The sequence below is a fragment of the Dreissena polymorpha genome, chromosome 12 (genome assembly GCF_020536995.1).
Source record: "Dreissena polymorpha isolate Duluth1 chromosome 12, UMN_Dpol_1.0, whole genome shotgun sequence".
Lineage (NCBI taxonomy): Eukaryota > Metazoa > Mollusca > Bivalvia > Myida > Dreissenidae > Dreissena > Dreissena polymorpha.
Window position 1 is genome coordinate 13,013,293 of NC_068366.1, and position 24,497 is coordinate 13,037,789.

The 24,497-nt window shown below is 33.9% G+C and overlaps 2 protein-coding genes across 2 annotated transcripts in view; both read right to left on the reverse strand.

The window, feature by feature from the left end:
• Positions 1-22,546, reverse strand: part of LOC127852285 (uncharacterized) — a 61,387-nt gene extending 38,841 nt beyond the window's left edge. Inside the window, exon 1 of the mRNA XM_052386203.1 lies at positions 22,213-22,546. The gene's annotated coding sequence lies outside the window, so the exon portion shown is untranslated. The remainder of the gene's footprint in view (positions 1-22,212) is intronic.
• Positions 7,915-14,931, reverse strand: LOC127852375 (uncharacterized). The gene is made up of 5 exons (XM_052386333.1): positions 14,920-14,931; positions 9,949-10,868; positions 9,417-9,464; positions 8,904-9,113; positions 7,915-8,053 (listed from the first exon to the last, which is right to left on the reverse strand). Exons 1-2 carry the CDS (start codon positions 14,929-14,931, stop codon positions 10,044-10,046), a joined length of 837 nt encoding a protein of 278 aa, XP_052242293.1. The 3' UTR covers positions 7,915-8,053; positions 8,904-9,113; positions 9,417-9,464; positions 9,949-10,043.
• Positions 22,547-24,497: the final 1,951 nt, after the last annotated feature.

Below are 24,497 nucleotides of genomic sequence, written 5' to 3' on the forward strand. Positions count from 1 at the left end.
AGAAGCGCTTGTGGCACGCATTAGGGTTTGGTGATTGTGACTAATACCATGTTTAAACACTAAAAGAAAAGTGGTGTCGGTGCAGCATTTGTTGTGGGGAATTGGACTTGAGTGCACACGTTGCGAGGACTAACCTTCAGTGCGAGGACTTAAACTCTAGTCGTCAATTTTTCAAAATTCATTAAGCAGCGGGGGGGGGAGATTATCAACTAACGTCAAGTGCCTGCGAGTTATTCTTGAATGCTCTGAACTGTTATGAGTACATACATATAGCTCAGAGTTCTTCTTGGTAACCGAGTTTTACTTGTATCAAAATAAGGTATCATGTATATCTATAAAATCAAACTAAAACATCATAACAAACACAATACCTGTTATCATCGACATCAATGGGCGAGTCATTTGTCGACAAATACTCAAAACGAAAACTTGACATGAAAATCGTTATCAAACCGAAAGCTGAAGTTTTGGATTGGTGTATTAAAATTGGTTGATTAGACACAAGGTCCATCCCGTGGAGGATTCCGGAAATAATCGATAGCGTTTTTTCTAATTCGCAAAACTCGGCTTTTTCCAATCCAAAAACTTAATCAATTCTGAGGATCGCGATTCAATTCTAAGGCTCAGCACCACATGTAAGGTTTTGTCATGAAATTATTTCTTCAATGGCCATTCACCCCTTTCATTTAGTCAATAATGACAGTAACATGTATCTGTAACTGGCATGAGTATTTGTAATGCAGGTACATGTAAACCATTCTACCCAGGTAATTGTGTGAGTAGGTTGACTGACAAAATCAATTGTATTTGAATGAAATACTGTTACAATGTAAGTAGAGCAAAAATCAAAATATACAAAACAAATAAAGTATTACTATTGTATTATCTGCCATCTGATTATTGATTTAGCAGCTAACTTGACATTCTAATTTTTATTCATATTTTTTATACATTTGTAATAAAGTACTGTAGATTAAAGAAATATATTGATTAGTTTTATTTCATGTTTGAATGGGATTTCATATTAAGTACATTTTCATTGAGTTTTAGCGTCAGGATAAAGATAACACGGTTCCAAATTACCCAACACATTATTACAAATGTTGTACATTTTCAGTGCGTTTTAACATCTGGATAAAGATAACACGGTTCCAAATTACCCAACAAATTACAATTGTTGTTTTTAAATTATGAACAATAAATCCTGAATGAATCAATTTTGTTTTGATTTACATGTAGTAGATTCTTGCATACAAAAGTATTCGGTTTAATTATTCATAATTTTTATTTGATTCGCGATATTCCGGTTTCTGTTTCATCACCTTAACCATCATTTCTACTTACAGACTATCAAACTACTCTTTTTTGCTAATTTTAGTGAAATCAGAGTGTTTACTAGATATAGCAGACGCTTCCTACGACAATTGATATTTGCAAAGGACTGGATTTCTTTATGTTGCTCAGCTGATTTAATAATAATTGCAGCGATTTTTTTTCCTTCTGTATAAAGTACCGGAAAACGGCACTTTTCCAGTAAGAAAAAACAACTACAAATTTCTCAATTGCTTAAAAAAATCTCAATTAAAGGTTTCTTAAAAAAATATTTAAAAAATCAACATTTCAGTAGTTTTCCTAAGCAGCTTTATGGCTTGAACCTAAGTAAATATAATGTTGACAACTTGGCACTCTTTAGTTATCAATTTTTAAGTATTTGGTGAAAGTCTTCAAAAGGAATATTTTGTTGGTTTTTTTGCTTGATTATTTGATTTAAAGTATTTTTACAATTCTTTTGGTTTACGCTTGTTTAAGCGTTCAAATACATTGGCCTTATTCCTTAAATATTTTTTTTTCTTTCTATTGATAGTTTGTTTGTATTCCTGTTTATATTGCAACAATTATAGTTTATTGCCTTCCGACTTATTAAAATTAAATTGTTTTAACAGAGAATCATAGCGAGCGTGTTCAATTTAACATTCCACATCAAACCAATTGGAATACCTAACAGCGATACACTGTTCAAATTTTGATATATTTGTTATAAAATATTCTTTCAGAAATAAAGGCTCAGCAATACTACGGATACAATCAGTACATTTATTAAACGCACTTTTATAGAGTCACAACTTGAAAAATCTAAATGGTCTACAATTCTGTTAAACAAAGGTAGGTAGCTAATAATATTATATCTAAATTGGTTACGCAATTAATGGTCCCATTTAAATTTCGTTTCAGTGTATGACAATTGATCAACTGTTTTGTTGTTACAATAAAATGTAGACGATAACGGTGCGTGGCCACTGAATTAATTCAAAACATGTACCACTAATTATTTTATAAGTGCGAAATTTCGTTCATGGCATACCAAATAATCGATTGTAGATAAACCGTTATGAGAGTATGTTAACTGACTCGTTTCTCCTATTCCGCCATTGAAAACACGATAATTTAGGGATTCACATAGATCAAGCAGGTTAATTTCGTGATTATGCGCGTTCTTGTTCTGGGATTTCCTATACAAATTTTGAGAAATATATCCCTTTAAATGTTTGATGGATAATGTGTTGTGCCAATTTATTCTATGTCGACAACACGAGCTATTGATTTTTTGAAAGGTACCCAATAACAGTGAATAGCTTAAAATGAAACATGTGATGTAAGATATGCAAACGTAAAGTAATTTGGACGAAGTTGAAATAAAATTGAATTATACCATCGGTTGCAAATAATTACACGACATTGTCATGTTACATATAGTATCTTCCTCATAATAAAAAGGCACATGAGTGATGATATTAATTGTAAATGCTGCTAAAGAGAATGGCAATCTCACCTGATACTAAGTAACGGGGATGTATGAATCTTACTCAATTCTTGTCTCATTGAATTGTATTGCATAGTTCCGAAACTAAAGAACATAGCGACACTGCACAAGAGTGCCATTTATAAGATGCAGAAGAAAATATATTGAACAGGGAATAATCGGATATCGATGTACGTAAACTTATTACGATTTGTATGCCCCCGAAGGAGGGTATATAGTGATCGGACTGTGCGTCCGTCTGTCCTTCCGTCACACTTTGCATTTAGATTTCGCATTTAGGTTTCGAAAAATGCTCATAACTTCTTTGTCCCTTCACATAGCAACTTGATATTTGGCATGCATAATTATCTCATGGAACTGCATATTCTGAGTGGTGATAGGTCAAGGTCAAGGTCATCCTTCAAGTCAAAGGTAAAGAAACATGTATCAAAGCGGCGCAGTAGGGAGCACTGTGTTCCTGACAAAAATATCTCTTGGTGTATGGATGTAGTTCACCAACAACAAATTATAATGTTGATATATTTTCAATTTTTTATGATCTCACACACAGGAAAAACAAGTATTTTGCATGATAGTGACAATGACAAAGACTATATTCCGGGAGAAGGCGATGCATCGTCAGATGAGTCAGTAGTTGTCGAACTCATACCAAACATTCAAAGAATTCAGCGTCGAAACTAGTTGAACCCTTACAATCTCGTGAACGTGACGAATCATCGACAGAGTCATACAATACCTACATCACCACGCTCAAACAAATAAGAGTGAATACAGACATTTTGATAAGATATTGCATTGAATTGTTTTTTGAAATGCCAAACAAAACACTAAACAAACTTTTCCTTTCGCAACATAAAGATAAACAAGATGAAAAAGTTCTACTAAATACGGAAAATTAAGCAGAAAACAATAAGTTGCATAAAAATAAAAATAAGGAACGTTAAGTACCATCTCTATAATGTTAAAATATTGTGTGATGGCCAAAGATAGCTGTTTGTAGCATATAGACAACGTCAAAATCAAAGCGTTGCTGCAGACGAGTATGGTCCTTGTCCGTACTGTTATGGTTATTACCCGAATAAAATATTGTGGTGGCACAATAACAATGGAAAAATTGCAAATGTCTCGGGATAAAGGAAACGACTCGCTTTAGAGAGTAGCCTGCTACTACCTAAATCGAAAGAAGGAAGTAATATTTAACGTTTACATTATTAAGTTGCCACAGGTGTTTTTTGTGTTGTTTTGTTCTATATACTCTATTTAATCACGATATTATGTAATATTGTATTTTAATGGTTTATTAATACGGTTAAGCCAAAAACGTTATTTGTTCATAATAACATCGCCGAACAAATTAGGGTTGGTGGTTCGGCAAAAGCGTGTTTCGTTTTACTTTTTATTTAGAGTTTCTACGAGTTACTCACTTACACACGCTTTTTTTTACACCTGAACGCGGCTGGTCAGAGGCATTTTTTAAATTAATATGTTAACTTTAGTTGGTGAATATGAATGAATATAGTAAACCTGATCGCAAACTCAATCTAGAAGGCTAAAGTTTCAGGCGGGCACACAAAACAATCGGCCGGATAAATCGAAACAAACATTGTGTCAAGGCATTTCAAACAAACACTTTCAGATGTAAACATATACATATAAATAACATAATAAACTAATTCTACAGTTTCGAAGAGAATGACTTAAGAAATAAAAATTAATATTTTGTACATTTTACGAAATTTGTTTTGATAAGAGGTGTCTGACTTGCAAATGAGTACTAAATAGTTATTGTAAAAGTAGAAACCAATATCTAAATCATTCTGTTAATACCACACTAGTATTGATTACATAGTTTGAAAATAGGAACATAATCAATTTTCCGACGCATATTTTTGTGCATTTTGTGTGCAAACAGTAGTTCACATTAACTATCGATTCATATATTTGCTTTGTGTATATAACTGGTATTTTTATACGTTTGTCAAAACAAAATTGCTTCATCTACAAAAACCCGATTCGTTATGTTATTGTCTACTTTATGGTTAAATATCAATGTACACACACATTTTCCAGACTATGATCTTGTTAAAAAATGTGTCGCGTTTACGACTGACCTCTTTGATGCATTTTAAAATATGCTGTTTACGTTTTTTTTAAACTCTGCGTAGAAACAATTTAAAACTAGCTGTGGATTACCTGGAACAAAACAAATTTCAAAAATATAATTATATGTGAGATGCAAATGTATGCACACATCTAATACTTAATAATGCTTATTCACTTTACGATATGATGCTGTCTGTTATCTTAAGTGAATGATCAGTATGCGAACCATGTTTTCTGCCATCTGGAATGCAATTAAGTGTTTAAACAGCATACAAAATTAATCAAGTTTAATTTGATGCGGTGTTTTCATAATTGATGCAAACTGGTATAATTTCCCTCTTGGTACATATTATTCCAAGGTTAGTACCAACAAGGATCTTGCAATTTGCTCGCATGTGCAATTCCAAATTAGTATATAAAATATCAGTTTATTAATTTTATACAATAATATACTACGTGTGTGATAAGCGTTTGCTTTGGTACATATTGTGTTATTATTGTTATTATATAGTGCTAGTGCTGTCAAAAGTCGGCGATGATTATAAGTGTATAACAATTTAATTATAATTGCTAAATTGTTTTAAACATATATGTTATGCGTGACACATCAGCATGAATTTTCAGTCCTTAAAATAAACATTTTCTATTATAGTGTATGCATAAATTATGTACTTAAGGTGGTTGACATAAAGTTTATTTGAAACAAGAGCTGTCTCCATAGGAGGACATATGCCGCCGAAAAACGCATTTTCAAAACCTAAACGCAGATTTTAAAACCTAAACGCGGACCCTAAGTTCAAGGTCAAGGTCAAAGGGGTAAAATTTGTGTGCGTATGGAAAGGCCTTGTCTATATACACAAGCATGCAAAATATGAAGGTTACTTCTGAAGCGACATAGAAGTTATGTGCATTTTTCGAAACCTAAACGCAAAAGTGTGACGGACAGACGGACAGACAGACAGACGGAAATGCAAATCACTATATGCCCACCTTCGGGGGCATAAAAAGATGTGCATTCAAATCATTAAAAACCTTGTTTGGTTTGCAAGGAAAATAAAGCGATTGTCAATGACTATGTCCTTAAAGTATAATCATTTTATACCGACATGTAGAATTAAGTGTGAGATTATTATTACGGTAAACCCGTTTTTAGCATTATCTACTCAAAAAAGTGCATACATACTGTATTTTTGAATACAGCACATTTGTTATGGTATCACAGTTGTACAATTGGAATGCATATATAATAACAATATATGCTGATCATAATTTCGATAAACTGCCCTAGATTTAGTCACTGGAGCATCAAAATGCTTGTTATCAAATGTTATCAATGTTTTGCTTGTTTACTTAAATATTTAGTTTCTCAGGCTCCGCCGCATTCGTGTGGAAACGTTCATGATTGTTTAAAATTACAGATTTTCTTTAAGCGCAATAAATGCATTAAATACAATTTAAGTAAAGTGGAAGTTGCTCTGTGTGTCATTGTTCTAATGCTTACCTCATTCAGTGTATGAAATGCACGAGTTATTTTATAATGCCAGAGTAAGGGCAAAGAACATATACAGTACTCAATCAATCTAACAATCTGAATGCATATGGTAAGTTTCATTTCTAAGATATGATACCTCATAGTAGGTGCAAATCGTGAATGACTTTTTTCGGATTAAATAAAATAATTTAAAAAAAAACCGCCTCCCCTCCCCTTCATTTGGTTTGAAAAACTACTTGGCCTGAAAAAAGTTACCATTTTTGTTTAGCTGTATGAATGTATTTTATTCCTGTTTTGATTAATTGCACCATGATTGTTATGGTATAATGAAGCAAGTGTATGCTTGTGGAAGGTTCATAGCTAATACATTCATAAATTATATTGTTTGATTTTTGGTATGTTACTTAATATTATTTTCATGTGAAAAATGTTTGTGTCAATCAAATAAGCCACGTTTTTAACTCATATACGGTTATATTTTATGCATATTTAATTAAAATCTTTTTCATATATTTTGTTCATTTTAACAAAATTACCCCTGTGGCTAAACGCAAGTTCCCCGTTGGCAATTTTTGAAGTTCCACAGTGGTTGCGCGCGTAAGTTCCTCTCTTGGTAAACACAAATCCCCTGTTGGTATACACCGTTCCTCAGTTGGCACACATTGAAGTTCAACAGTGGGTACGCACTTAGTACCCTTGTTGGTATACGCCGTTCCCCAGTTGGCACATATTGCAGTTCCACATTTGGTACGCACAGAAATCCCCGGTTCGCATGTAAAATTTTCGTTGATTTATTACCCTTTTTATCATAATTTCCATGTCCAATTCGCGTTTTGGGTTCGAAACTTGTCTGTTTTTTATCGCTTTCAGCTTTCTAAAGTATCTGGAAATCGTGGTCCCAGGTTATTAGGTTTAGAACACATTTACCCGATTGGGATATTTTACAAGTATGTGTGTGTGTGTGTGCTTATGTATGTCTGTGTGCGTGTGTGCGAATTTAGGTTTCTGTGTGAAGGTGTGTCTATAACTGTTCCATGCGCCCATAAAGTTCAGACGAAATTGTCCGCCACCCACAGAGTTGTTAAGTTAAGTTATTTAAACAATTATATATGACAATATGTAAACCAGAATCCACCTACTTGAATATAAAATGCGTGCAGGACCATTCAGGCATTATATCGGTAAATGCTCTATAATAAGTCCAACAATTAGTGGTAAATTTCGTTATTTAATTTTTTACAGTTTACGTTTTATAACAATAAAATCTGTATTACAGATGCAATTTACTCGGTATATGTTGCATTAAAAAAGTAACACCAATTAAACTGAAAAGTAGTCTTGCATCAATATGTCAATCTATCTCGTTAATGCCGTGCACTTATCTGTTTGATTACACAAAGCAAACAGGAATGTATGAGAGATACTTTTTCATCTATAGTGAAACCATATGCATTAGTAGTTATCGTTTACTTAATGCAATTTACGTCTTTATGCAAGGAACTGTTTTAAGGTATTTAATCAAACTGTGTACCATCAACACTATGTTGAAATATTATATAATAGTCCATAAATCTGCTTCCGCAAAGCTCCAATCCTCAAGTTGCAGAGGAGTTGCTATCCAATCAGATGCACTGCATCTATAAAACAAAATCAGTACGTTCTATGCATCAACAGATGATGAACGAAAGAAAGTAAATGAACGGGAGAAATTTTCCTTACGAATTGTACAATTACTTTATATGAAACGTGCGTTAAAAGGACCGTAAAACACGAATGACGAAAAAAGAAAAGTTCTTAAATACCGTATTTTATTTCAAACTATTAGTTTACATTGATTAAAATATCACGATTGGTACATTACATTACTTGAAAAAAGTTAATATTTTCAGTATATTGGGTAATAAAATTTCGCGATGTAAAAATAGGTGACATAACGATATACACACTATAAATAACGCAAGTAGATTGATCATTTTATATATAAAATATATACAATTCACTACGCATGCACAATTTGCAATCTTGGGTTTACCACGTGACGATGACGATCAATCTACTTGCGTTATTTATAGTTAACTGGTTGTTACCTGGTACACATACCCAGTAAAATTGTATTACCGAATATATGAAAATATGAAAACTTAAGAACGTTTTCAAGTAAGGTAATTTACCAGTCGTGCTTTTTTAATCAATATAAAATAATAACTGTAAAACAATTGTAAAAAATACGGTTATTTAGAATTTGTTTTTCGTCATTAGTGGTTGACGGTCCCTTCAAGTACATTAACTCAGAAATTATGTCTAATGATCTACTTCGATGTCTTATGGTTTACTTCGATCGATATTTTGCACATAAACACATTAAAATAGAACTAATATGCACTGCTCTGCAACGCACTGTAATTCACTTGATTTTAGGTTTTACACAATGAATAGTTTCTACAGATTCTATCCGTCATATTTAGGTTAACACGTAATTATCATTACCTATATTCTGACAAACGGAGTGGGACTTCCAAGCGCCATCGCTGCAAGTGATTTGAAAGTGATCTGCATATGCGTGTTTGTTAGCCAAAAACGCCCTAAAGCCAGGTTGACAGTAGACCAGCGCGTGATCGGGACTGGGCAGAACTTTAATATGTTGAATATTGGGTCCGATAATATCCCAGTGTTGGGAAACGTTGAGGTCGATGCAACCTAAACGTGTATATGTACAATTGAGACATTAATATCATCAGAGTGATGGACACCTTGAATTTTTAATTAATATACACACACATATGAAGTGTATTGTCGGATAGATATAAAATGAATATATATATATTCATAAGAAGCTTGTTGTATAACGCATACCCAGCTACTTACGTGTCGGGATATATTAAAGAAATAAATGTGATTTACATGTATATGCATTAAGTTAGTGCTTATGTGATGTAATGTCTTCATTGCATATTCGTATCTCGGTTGAAGTACTTGTCATATATATTACTTATGCGTTACCTGAAACGCTCGTCGCGCTTATTGTCGACCTCGTTATTGTAGTAGTAGCTGGAATGGATATGGTTTCTATATTTAGGTCTTATTCATTTTTAAGTATTCTACTGGCACGTATTTTGCATTCAACATGATCTTGACAATTTCGCTGTCGTACTTTATCAATACTATATTTGTTATTAGTGCCGTTGTACGTTGTGAAACAAAGTCGGTGACAAAGCAGATAACTAAGCTCGAGCTGAGTATTATTTCATCTACTCCGTCTTGCACAATGTGTTATACGGATTAACGAATGATTTATTCGTATCATTGCGTTAAGTGGGTTTTAGGTCGGGTGCATTACTGCGTTCATAGTATAAAGCTGACAAACGAGTATTTTGTACAAGGTAAGTTTAAATCAATATAAAGCCACATGTCGATAATATATTCACTTCTTCTGACATTATCCGTCACGTAATCGGATACATTATAAATTCATAGCATTACCACTAATGTTTTGTTGTATACCACTGTAGGCAATAACATATTTAATTCGTACCTAAATAACTGGCATCTGTTGACGTTATTTGATGAGTTGTAGACGTGGTTGGTAGAAGTATAGGCATCTTCAATTCAGTTGCCGTCGTCGTCTCTTCAGTTGTAAGCGTCGTCTGGTGAGTTGTAGGCGTCGTCTGGTGAGTTGTAGGCGTCGTCTGGTGAGTTGTAGGCGTCGTCTGGTGAGTTGTAGGCGTCGTCTGGTGAGTTGTAGGCGTCGTCTGGTGAGGTGTAGGCGTCGTTTGGTGAGTTGTAGGCGTCGTCTGGTGAGGAGTAGGCGTCGTTTGGTGAGTTGTTGGCGTCGTTTGGTGAGGTGTAGGCGTCGTCTGGTGAGGTGTAGGCGTCGTTTGGTGAGTTGTAGGCGTCGTCTGGTGAGTTGTAGGCGTCGTCTGGTGAGTTGTAGGCGTCGTCTGGTGAGGTGTAGGCGTCGTCTGGTGAGGTGTAGTCGTCGTTTGGTGAGTTGTAGGCGTCGTCTGTTGAGTTGTAGGCGTCGTTTGGTGTGTTGTTGGCGTCGTTTGGTGAGTTGTTCGCGTCGTTTGGTGAGGTGTAGGCGTCGTCTGGTGAGTTGTAGGCGTCGTCTGGTGAGTTATAGGCGTCGTCTGGTGAGTTGTAGGCGTCGTCTGGTGAGTTGTAGGCATCGTCTGGTGAGATGTAGGCGTCGTCTGGTGAGGTGTAGGCGTCGTCTTGTGAGGTGTAAGCGTCGTTTGGTGAGTTGTAGGCGTCGTCTGGTGAGGTGTAGGCGTCGTTTGGTGAGTTGTTGGCGTCGTTTGGTGAGGTGTAGGCGTCGTCTGGTGAGGTGTAGGCGTCGTTTGGTGAGTTGTAGGCGTCGTCTGGTGAGGTGTAGGCGTCGTCTGGTGAGTTGTTGGCGTCGTTTGGTGACTTGTTGTCGTCGTTGTGTGAACTGAAGGCGTCGTTAAATGAGTTCTAGGTGCCGTTGGGTGAGTTGTAGAAATCGTCAGTTCAGTTGTTGTTGTCGTTGGTTGGGTTGTAGGCGTAGTTAAATGAGATGTAGGCTTCGTTGTTTGAGCTGTAGGCGTTTGTTGTGTTGTAGGCGTCGTTTGGTGAGTTGTAGTATCTGATGTACATAATCCTATTTGTAATTCCGATGTTGTTTCGTCTGGAATTTATATAAACATAAACCTTTTTCGACGATATGAAAAATACCTTACTCTATATGGTAACAAATTTGTACAGTTTTCATGCCATTATCACCGTTGCGGGGTCATTATAAATATTCGGCCCTAGGGTCGATTATTTATAATCTGCCCTCAGAATGTGTGCGCGTGACGTCTTAGTCAACGATGATCAATAACATTAAGCCAAAACTCAACGAAAGAATTAAACATAGTTATTATGACACGTAGCACACACCTTGGATAATACAAATATCGATTGAAACTAAAACTCATCTGCACATTAAATTGATACCTCCACAGTACTGGATGTGTGCTTTAACAAGATTCGTCAAAAAGCAAAAATTATAGTAAAACATACACTTACCTCGATGACAATTTAAATCCAGTTCATATAACACTAAAATAACAGAGATTTATATTTCCATTTTCTGTTATTCAATTCGTTTATCTATATTGATTTTAAATCACCCTTCTGTTAAACGTTTGTATCGGATGCTAAAACACTGTCAACAAAAACACGATTTACGAAATCGAATGTCGACGTGATAACAATAATTTTATTTCTATCGAAGCTCCTTATTATGCACGACAAAAACACAATCCGAAATACGTTTTGGAATCGTTTGATGCTTAAAAATATGTAACTGTTAAATAAAAAACTTCCAAGTCCGAATTGTTGTCCTTAAATCTAAAGCATCTTGCAAGTTTTGTCATTGAAATTACGTCACATAAGATACGTCAAAAATTGCGTAATCAATTGAACGAAAATAAAAGTACGGACAGCTGGTTCCTCATTTTAGTGAATGTCCAAAATAGTATGATAGTATGAGTCAAAACCTGAGCCCATCTATAATATAGTATAAAAGTAAGATATATATTATAGGCGTTAATACACGGCTGAGCTAGGTAGTGCAGTGATAATCGGCCCCAGGTCGCAAACGGCCCTCGGGCCGTTATGCTCTCTGCGGGCCGATTATCACTGCCCGGCCCGGCTCAGCCGTGTATTATCCTCTTATTATACGCCTAGAAACAATTAAGCCGTATTTAATTAGTTCACTAAAAAATTATTTCAGATTCGTATTTTATTTTTCGATTAATTTGATTGAATCATTAATTAAAAGTCAGCTTAATTTGAGGTGTAAAAATGCCACAAAACATGTTATAAACATTTGAAACACTCAGTTACTCGGCCGGTAAGTCGGTTCTCGAGGAGTCGGTGCGCTGGTATGTCGGTGGGTGTTTTGGTCGGTGCGTCGGTGGAACGGTGGATCGGTGGGTAAGTGGATCGGTGTGTTGGTGAGTAAGTGGATCGGTGGGTATGTTAGCCGGTGCGTAGGTGTGGCGGTCTGCCGGTTGGTCGAAGGGTGTGTTGGTTGGTGGATCGTTTGATCGTTGGTTCGGTAGGTCGGTGCCTCGGTGAGTCGGTGGGTAGATGTCAGTCAGTCAGTCAGTCAGTCAGTCAGTCAGTCAGACGATAAGGCAGTCAGTCAGTGATTTAATCAGTCAGCCAATTAATCAGTCAGTCAGTATGTTGGAACCAGAGTAAGTTGTTGAGTAAATTGCGGATAATGGAATTTATTTAATTGCGCTCGTGTGCTGCAAAGTTTTGGGCTTGGAATTTCGTCGAATGACTTATGAATGTGTTGTGAACATACCAAGAACATTGCTTCGGCCATTTGCTAAGCTCCACAAGCGGTTTCCCTGGCATACTATGTCCGAATCAGCAGCCCGTGTATAACCAGGATTGCACATTAAAGTTGCGACAGACCCGACGGTGGTTGCATTAATTGTGTAATGACCATTTGCTTCTACATGTGGCTGCCCGCAGTCTGTAAAAGGTAATAATATATCTGTCTTACATTATGTTAGTCAACAAAACAATCATTTTATGTATTCTAGGTAACATGATCAAATGTTAATATTTGACAAACGTACACATATAGAATATGAATGGGCGGGAGTGTTTTGTTTTAAGTTTTCAAGTTGTTTTGATTTATAGTAAAAACGTATTTGTTATCATTCAAATATTTATCAATGTACAATAATGAATGATAAAACTATTTTAGTACTTATGGTTATGCATTAAAACGATGGTAATAAGCTCCGATGTACCTATTATGGAACAATTTGTTAATGCCGTCCAGGAACCATTTGTACATGTAACATCGAAATGATTTGTGTAATTTTGTCCTGACCGTGCATAAAATCCCGGCTCACACGACATATTAAGCTTTAATTCGCCCTTCGAATAGTTGAATGGTTGTACATGCTGCCAGATTGTATAATTATCTTGATTCTTTGGATCCGGACATTCCTCTGCAAAAACAACAAATGCATATATGCATATTTGAACTACCTTTTGTGGCATCACAAAAGGTGACACTTAACATGTCATAGTAAGTCTGCTTGTAAATTACGTTGGAAATTAACCATCAAACATGAAGTGCAATACCGTTTTGTTTTGTAAACGAATATTTTTTTTGCGTTTGTTCAAGGATAGTAAGTTAATAAATCGGATAAGGATACACTAGTTATTATTAATTAATGAGTATGATCGCAAACACGATCACTCAATGATCTTATTTATTTTGAAACTGCAGCAAGCATTCTCATTTTTATACAGATTGGTACAAAAATTAAGCATTACTTATAAACGTTAACCTACTTTGCAATCATCAGGCAAGCTCCGTGGTAACCTTTCCAAAAAAAGTTACTTTGACATAAAAATATGTCAACATGACAATTCATTCATAAATTATTACATTTGAATAACAAAGGGTCATTTACCGAATAGGCTGCAAACGTAATTGACCCTCCAATACCCGTTTATGCAATTGATCGGAAAATGATTTAAATGCTGTCGAGCTGTAGGAATGAACACTTTATAACCAGGCATACATGTGACCGTCGTGACCGTTGAATTGTTTCGACTTAACGAAGATTGGATGCTTTGAATATTGGGTCCTATTGTATCCCAGGCCTTTTGAATATTGAGGTCCGGACAACCTGTAATCCGAGTAATTCCTTTTTAAATATTGTAGCAATTTCTTTGTGTTCTTGTTATATACTTTTTGAAATAAAAACTGATATAACATAGACATAAGGATGCCAGACAATATCTTTGGTATTTTCCACAATACAGTACATGTGAGCGATAAGCTTATTGTCAAATTTGGAACGAAATCACAATAATATTTTGAATATTGTCATCTTTTTGGTATGTAGTTATTACATTTAATCATGTAGTTGTTATTATTTTCCTCTAATAAACATTACAATAGTCGATAATTGCAATGAAATTAAATCGAATTTACTACGATTTTACTTTGAATTGTGTTGCTATGAAGTTAAAGCTTGTGTATGTTTCCTTTTTGTATTAACTACTTTTCGACCTGTTTAAGCCGCATCGAGCTTTATTATTAACCTTTCTTTGGCGAATAAACAATTTTGTTTTATTAAGTGTGTTATAAAGTATTACTATGTTTTTAAATATGTTTTTAAACACTTATAGTGATTTTTACTGGCTGAACTGACTATGAGATTAAATATGCTGTACAATTGATTTAAGCCACCAAAGCTTTGTATTGACAGTTGGAACAGCAACACAGTGAATATTCAGCATCACCAGCAGGATAGCAATCTCATTTCATGATGCGGTCATTTATATTAGGCAAGGGACCAATTGATTAACAACGAAGCATAAACAAAAGAACTACACAAGGCACATACGTACACAAGAAACACACACACGAACACAACTGGAGTCACTGCTTTGAAACGGTCATTGCGAAACATTGGTGTTAAATGCGGTTTTAAGGAGCTTAAAACCTGACACTAACCTGGCGCGGCATTACTCAAATATTTACGATTACACATTATTAACCTCATATCATCCGGTTTGGAATTAAAAAGCAAATAAATATATTACATTTTAATTTAACATGTATTTGCCAACTGAATGGTTATATATTGACCAGAGCAACATAAACAAAACTTTTTGAGGCACGATAAGATGAACTTATTAAAAAGATTAAGAGACTTAGCATCATATAGTTTATTATTCAGATCATGGTCCCGCAATTCAAGAGGAAGCTTCTATAAGGATGTTAAAGACTTAATCACAAAGCTTTTTATGTATATCTTCAATCACATAAAATAGTACGAATTAAAATGTTCAAATAAATACATTGCTTATGCCATTTATCATTTATATATTATTTTGCAAGAAACATTAAGCACACAATAAACAAAACGAGATATATTAAACCAGAAATATCCGAACCAGACCAAGATTCCATTAAGAGTAAAATTTATGTATTGTTGACGTAATACGATCCCGCACTTAGCTTGAAAACCGATAGCGTCATAATTTTAAACGCATACTCTTCAAAGCAACATTGTCAAAAAATCAGAAATTATAGTAAGTAGTTTGATATATGCTCAGTACTCAATTTAATACATACTTCCCTAAACCCTTATGTAAGGTATATTCAATGCGTCGGTTCGTCAGTTTGTGGGTTCGTCGAACGTCGTTCGTTGTGCGTCATGCTTATAACATAATTTCATACTGAATCACTTTGTACTATTTTTAAACAAATATGGAACGATCCTTAGGCGATGTTTCCCGTCTCCTATCGTTGTCCGTGTTGTAAATTTTCTCCATTATTTACACTTTTTTAAGTAATGAATATGTGAGATTCAAAATGTGCTGTTTCGTCGTTATGTTAGCAGTTCTTGTTTATGTATTTATATGCATTATAAATCGTTGTACTTTAAATATTTGATATGTAAAACATCTATTTTAACATACTGTTTAAACTTAATTGACAGTTTTAGTTCCGGGCTATTTAACCATTTCATTAGAGATCTGCTCAAAGCAAATTTTAGCACTTCGAGGTATGAAAGTCTCTCATAAATGTTGAGATACATATATGACCTTTTTGATTTCAACATTTTATTTATATTACATTATAAGCACCATAATAATGCGATCAATAAGGGCCAACATAAATACTCAAAATGAACGAATATTTCATAAAATAGTTCGTAAAATCATGTTAACCTATACTAAACCAGTGTTCTTAATAGCAATAGCCATTATTGCAATGGTAGAAGTGGTAGGGCAATATAAATTTAACGAGATACAAAATGATCGTTTTTTTGTAGAACAATATATTCCATTTTAAATTTCTTGCAACAATATCTATTCATACGACACACGAACACTAAGATGGTGCATGGACATGTGTTGAATATATTGTCAAGCAAAAAACAACTTGTTAAATCTTTGTTATCAGACGATATATAGCGTTGAAATGTTGGCTATTGCTATAACGAACATTGATTTTTATGTGTTTACTTTATGTTTCGAAATATTGTACGAAATATTTGTTGATTTTGAGTGCTTATGGGTATCATTGAAACTAATTATATATAATAAACTTAACAACAATATATTCGATAACAACAAATTATCAGACAAGTTAAAAGTATATACTAAATCAGGGATCGAACTCACAATTTATGAGTATTTCGATGAAAAGCGACAAACAGGGCCCATAAAACAAAACATCGCTCATAAATTGACTAAACAAAATTATATAGTGCACTATTAACTTTCCATTTTTGACTACTATGGAATTATGATTATGAAATAAATAGTTAATTTATTTTGTTTATATTTTGTTATTAAAATCCATCGTTCAAGTGCTTTATATTTAAAGTGTAACATCATTCCTCGAATGTTCACATCGTTTAGTTTTGTATTTGTTATCAATACATTCCGGAAATGGATTAAAAGACATAAACAAACTTTCTGTTGTAAATGGTCGTCGATTGAGTAACATTTCAATAACAGAATAGAGACAAATGTTAATCGCATTTTATTCAGGTTGAGTATTGGTTTTAATTGTGTCCATTGTAAAATTGAGAGCATACAGACAAGACCATATTTGTTTCGAGACACGTCTGAAGTAATTTTCTTTATGAACAAACAGTGATTGACCTTACTTGTGACTTCTTTATATTGAGTAATGTTTCAAAACGTATTGGCTCTAGTTCAAAGTAATCAAATCATGAATATTACATTAATAAGAAAACCATTTACCTGTATTATCTCCATTAGAAAATGTGCAACATAGGACGAAGAAATGTATAACAATTAAAGCTGCTAACATTTGAACTGTCATCTGAAATTTTAACCCTCCTATTCGCTTCCAAAATAGGTCTGGCTGAAGAAACGCACCCTCTTATCTTATCGTCGACGGACGTCAACTGATAATAATGTAGTAACATGAAAGCGAAATAGACCACAACATATGATATTGTCTTCCTTCCCTGCCGTTTTCTGATGTTGGTTTTCTATTTAATTACATTTCATTGTAATTTACTGTAATATTTTCTTACATTTTTATGTTTCGGAATCAGACTCATTTATCATTGCTAAAAATCAATTTCAGTAAACTAAGAACAGGACACAATATTAGTATTAACGCTCATTCTCTATAATTTCGGACTACTACTGTATTGGAATTGATGAAGAATTATCAAATTATCACATAAATCATACAATCATCGTGACCAAATTGTAGCTGTCGTGTAGTTGTCAATGCCCATCGATTACAATCGTAAATTGTCATCATACTATGAACGACCTTGATGCAAGATGCTGAATCGGTAATTCGTGGCCAGCTTTAAGGATGTGTTTCTCTCTCACGATTGTGCAAGTGCCGTTATCTTTTACAAATAGTCAATATAAATATATAAGGTATGTTAATCAGTTAAAACTCCAAAAGCTATATACGATGCAAAAAGAACAATAAAGTTGTAAATATTCATGAATCGTGGATTCAGACTTTGGATACTAAACAACCGTTTTCAGACATTTAAACGTATGCTAAGCTATAGTACAATAGTCATCAACAATTGAAATCGCCAGCTACGACAGAAGAAACTCTTAAAACACTACGATCATGACAAGATAATTATTTAATTTAAATTATTTGCATTGAACATAACAGAAACTCATAACACATGACACAAAACTATAGTAAAATTTATTTATAGATATAGAATAGCAAAATACAATGGGTAAACAATTAACATTAAACTAAAATTATTAGCAAAATCAAATATATCGAACAGCTTGCTTTACTTTTTCGTTTGGCTGTAGAGTATATTGAATAGAGAGAAATGTACATATTTGTTATTTTAAATATAGTGGAAAATATAACATCAATTGCTTATTTTCTATCAACAAAATCGATTAAACAATATTGTTCATAAGCCTTTACGAATGCATGAAAATGCATGCTTGTTTTTGGCAAAATATGCATGCCAACAAATCAACCCTACTCTATGTTTTCGACAAAACCAAGACACATTTTCTCACAACAATTTCTCTTTTCCATTATTTTATTTCTACATGTGTATTATTATAATAAACAATTCATATGGTGGTTAAACTTATATCGTAACAATAGTAAAGGTTTTTGTATTGTTTTTGTATTGTGACTAGTTCATGCACTTAACCAATTGTTTTTTGTTCCATGTTGAATAGTATCAATTAAGCGTATACTAATGCTGTATCACATTTGAAACTATGAATATTTAGCGTGTTCTGCCTTTCATGTTTATATTACTAAATATTTATTAACATTCACCGTACCATTGAGTTTTCTCATCACTGAAATAGTTTTGCAAATGAAGACCGTCATCAGGAATATTAATCAGAAACCTATGTCAATTCGTTTAGCAATGTTCAACAAAAAAATGCTGGTTTATTTGGAAAGCTGTTTGTGTTGATACATATAAATGAAAATCCAACATGTGTTATTTTACAACAAATCGTAGTCGGACTCTTGTCTAGGGAAAATAGTTTCAAAGAGCATTCCGTTAAGTGATTTGCTTTCCAGCGCAAACAAGTCATTGCTATATTATATAGGGGAATAAAAAACAGGTTGACTTCCTTATTGCATGTTTAAAACTTATTTCAATAAATATTTACTAATCGATTGACAACAACTTAAATATTTCAACCGGTTTTGTAGACAAAACATGCATTTAACTAAACATGGGGATTATTTATGTTCAATACACGGCGTCTGATCTCATGTCGAATAATTAAACGGGAAACCTTTTTTTTATTACAAACGAGTAATAATGGAAACTGAAACATGAAAACATCGGTTAATATTGATACAAGTACAAAGCGAACACATATACATCACTGGTATACTTCAAATTATAGAGGTATTTCATTGATAAATGTTAGGTATAATATATTTGGAAATATTGTACATTCACGACTGTGTACTTGGTCCAAAGAATTTGGTAAATTTTGACAAGGGACGTTAAGGGGTGTTATTTGCCTGAAAAATATTAATATTTGTAAAAGTTAATTATTGCATCCATTAAAGATCACATTTTGAAGAATACGACGTGCGCTTTACGTTTTCATAGTTATTGCATCGTACATCGCATAGATGACGTCACATTGAACGTTTCAAACACGCGCGTTTCTTCGAATAACGCGAATTTCGAGCATTTTTTAATGTTTATCACTATTTTATGACAACAGCGCACACGTTAACCAACTTGATTATTTTAAAAAATGCATTACATTTTCGTTATTTGTTCGTCTATATCTTTTTATTTTTGGTTAACGAGTGCGCTGTATGTGAAAAATACATGTATTTTCTTCTAAGTCGAAATTTGATTGAACAGTTAATAATTTATCACCATGAACGGTTGTTTCCTTGCAATATCGCTTTTTTAACATCTAAACTTAGAAAAAGGTAGTGTTCCGTATAATTCACGGGAGACCACTCCATTAACTTATTTAGGCCTACAGTATGGGAAGTAATCTTATCAAGCGAGCGGGATAAATCTGCATGGAAGATCATAGGCGCTCGATGTCAATGTTTATATTTATTTATTATTATTATTATTTTGGTTTTTAGTTACCCGTAGTTTATTATAATGCAAACACATACTAAATCAATAAAAAATCTTCCGACAAAACGTCTGCTTAAAAAAAGTTCGACTATGTACATAGAAATTGACAAGGTAAATCACTCGCCATTTTCTGAAGCAACGGAAGTGCATCACCATGGTTCAAACAAAAATCTCAAACCTAAATTCAAGCACTTTTCAAGGACTTTTTAAGGCCAAATTTTCATTTTCAAGGCCGAGAACCGTATGTTAGTTTCCTTTAAAAAATGCATTTTCAAGCCAGATTAATACAGTATATATCATTTATTTGCTCTAACACATTAAACTAATTTCACAATAAATCATTTGTGTTATTTCTAATTATTACATACACATAAATGTTATCCATCCTTAACTCAATGAGTCTCACATATGTATTTACTTTTTAAAGTTATTACAAACAAACACACTGTCTCTTTATATGCTCACATCAAACAGACTAGTTCATTTCATTTAAACAGAAGTCAGTTACTATAACATTTTGTATTTCACAGGGCTGTTGTTGTTAATGTCTGTTTTAGATTGCACAGTTTTAACAATAGCACCTTCCTGTTTCACCAAAAAGCACAATGCAGGACCCCTGTTTGCTTCTCAATTTCATGTTTTCTTTGTGGGTTTCCCCTTTATCGTGGCTTTTCAAAGCGCTTTCACCCATTCCCCCCGACACCAATGGTCTTAATATAGACCCAACAATGTGCTTTTCAAATGTCATTTGTTTTCTGTTCCGAGGAACATTCATAAGTTTCGCGCAAAACATAACGATAAATGTCATTTTGACAACTTCTTTATGACCAGAAAATAGCGCCATGAATATTCATGTTTAAAGAATGTTGACGTATCGTATAAGTTGTAATTATTTAAGCATTTTTCTGCATATCGTCGGTGTTTATGACCAGAAAGTAGCGCCAGGAATATTCAGTTAACCACTCTGGTTTGAAACGACACTTCCCCATCGCTGAATTTTTACTCGCGAAAATTGATCACAATGGCGAACCTCTGACGTAGTACACATAATCTGTGACGTGTACACTTAATGTTTCGTACCCAATAGTGTACGAAACTTATATTTTGGTACACATTTTTTGCGCGAAGGAATTTGTGATAAATTTTCGTAATATTTTCCTTAAGAACGATTTAAGTTTATGGCGATGATAAAAGTAATTTTGAACAAAATAAAAATTTTCAAGGCTTTTTTACATGAAATAAGTACTTTTCTAGCACTTTTTCAAGGCCAACCTTTGTTCAATGGCTTTTCAAGCCTAGGACTCGTTTTCAAGCACTTTTCAAGCCCTGTGCGAACCCTGATCACTATGCATAATTAAATCGCTGTCACCCCGCCCTCTTATTGAAATCCGCGCGCAGGCCGGGAACCTCGATCTTCAAATATCAATAATAGTCAACAAACACTACGTGCGCCAGATTTGATTTTTAAATCGGTGGTTTTTTTTCTGGAAACCACCATGGCAGACCAAATCCAGTTAAACAATTGGTAAGGAATGATTCATGTGTATGCAATTTACAACATATTTTGTTGATTACCCCATTAAGTGAGTGAAACAATAGTAACAGAAATTTATCACATCGTCTGTGGAGGTCTCTTAGGCTATAGGCATACACGCATGTACATGACTGTTATTGATATTTAAAGATCGAGGTTCCCGGCCTGCGCGCGGATTTCAATAAGCGAGCGGGGTGACAGCGATTTAATTGTGCATAATGATGCACTTCCGTTGCTTCAGAAAATGGCGAGTACCTTGTCAATTTCTATGTACATAGTCGAACTTTTTTTAAGCAGACGTTTTGTCGGAAGATTTTTATTGATTTAGTATGTGTTTGCATTATAATAAAGTACGGGTAACTAAAAACAAAATAAAAATAATAAAAAAATATAAACATTGACATCGAGCGCCTATGTGGAAGATACAGCGTCTGCTTCGCATCATTTTAGCTGAACAGTAATAGTAATTTAAACAAAATATGTGAGATTAAGTTTCATCATCATATATCAACACTACAACAGACAGTTATGTTGTAGAAAACATGTTTTCAGTCAGTTATATAATATAAGTCACGAAAATCATTATTGTATTTAGCTACAAAGATGAATTCACACGAACACCAGAAAGTATTAAGAAACATACCTTTCTATGGTTATCCGTAATCCATAGTTGTCCAACTTAAAAGTCAATCACATAAATTGCTACTTGTTTAAATGTTGAAGTTAATTAACTGGTCACAATAATTCCATCTTATTTACACAGATACAAAATTGAGACCAGCGTTTTAGGAATGTATAAACTGCAGTAACTTTAAAATTCAGTTTATTTATCATCCAGTTGCATTATTAAATAGCATAATAAAAATGCTTTTAATTTAAATTTTATCAAATCGGTTATACAACACGAATGAAGCTTATTCTATATCGTTGTTAAATTAAAAGTTATGACGAAAACCGACAGGTTAAATTACGTCACTTCAACTCGATATTTGTTCTCAGTATTGATGACGATGTTTTAAATACGTCATCGAGTTAATTATGCGTGAACAGTTCAGGGGCCCGAATTCTGCTACGATCGTAACTGTCATACTTTTTATGTGGTATTTTAATTTCAGAATTTAATGTCGACTTATAAACAAATACTTTGATTTATTTTTTATTTAGGATGTCTAAATCGCATGCGTGTGCTATATGCACCAAACGTGTGGGCCTAAAAGAAAGGAGGAAATTAAAAACAGATGGCAATAAACAACTTATAAAGTACTTGAGAAAGCATATGCTATTGACAGACGAAGAAACAGACAAAGACGTAATTCATATTTCTTGCCGTCTTAAGTATACAGCAGAATCGGCGGCGGCAAGATTAAGTGCATCCCCAAAGAGAAATCCACAACATGAACCGTCTGACAAGAAATCGCCGTTTCAATTAAACATTAAATCAGCTGGATTCAGCCATACTATATGTCCTATATGTAACAGGAAGGGCGCTCGGTCCGAAGGGTTTGTAACCATACCGGGCGAGGTGATAATGCAACTGTTCATCAACAAAAACATTTTGTTGAAAAAGAATTCGCGATGTTGTAGAACCCACATGATTGGGGGCAAGTTTACACCAGAAACCCTTTCTGCTGATATTCAAGGAAAAATTAGGTCCACATCATACATGGAACCTGAACAGATGAGCAGTTTAATTAACTCGCTACGGCAAAGTGCGACACAACGTCAAAAATCTTGCATCGATTTTGACGACCCATCCACAATGACGGATGTTGATTATTGGAATCTTACCGGTACGCATCCTAATGTGAATTGCATAATCACGCTGATGAGGAATGATATATTTACTGTCCTTATCTTATATACATGTATACACACAGGTCATGAATATTTTTAATAATTTAAATAATTCTTTTATGAGTTTATGTAATCAATGCTATTATAGTGTAAATAACATATTTGAATATATATATATATATATATATATATATATATATATATATATATATATATATATATATATATATATATATATATCAGGGTTGACGAAAGACCAATTCTCAACTCTTATCGGTGATGTAGACGACATACGGACAACAAAGACCAGGTCCATTCGAACATGCATCGCAGTGCTCCTAGTCAAACTAAGAACTAGTTTAGGGAATACGCTGCTCAGCCCTTTGTTCAACATGACGATTGCGCAGGTTTTATGTGGTTCGGATAATATAACCTATTTAAATACCAAGTCGACTGTTACATGATTTACCAAATGTATCCATAGATTTAATGTTGATACTGGTAAACTTAATTTCCATTTTTAGATCTCTCATTCACAATATATCGTGGAGAAAAAGTAACTTTTCAGTCTTTTTAGACGATGAATATGATGGTTAACATTCATCAGTTTTCAAAATTGTCTTAATGCGATTATGTATGTAATAGCATTCATAATTGAAATATTGCTTACTATAACCGAACATGAAAATCGTTCTATTTATTTTAACAGGATATATTTCAAGAGGTAAAAAATCTTTAAAGCAGATACGATGGGTTGTCGAGTCAACCAATGGCAGACTCAAGACATGGACATATTTAGCTAGGAAAATGCCAAACACCCAAGTGCCATTTATTGGTAAAATCTTTTCTGTAACATTTATAATCATCTCACAAAATAGATAACACATACGTGCATTAAAACGTACATGGAGTAAACAGAGAGAAACCGTCACGTTATTTACACTTAATACAATCCTTCACATATGTATTAACATTATTTAAAATGTCCTAATAATAATGTGTATATTTATGTAATGAGATTCCTGTTATACATATGAAATTTATTTAAGGTGACTATGTGCGAATAGTTGGAGCAATCTGCAACCGCTTCAGACCGGCTCTAAGTAGCGAGGACTCCGATCAAGACAAAATAGT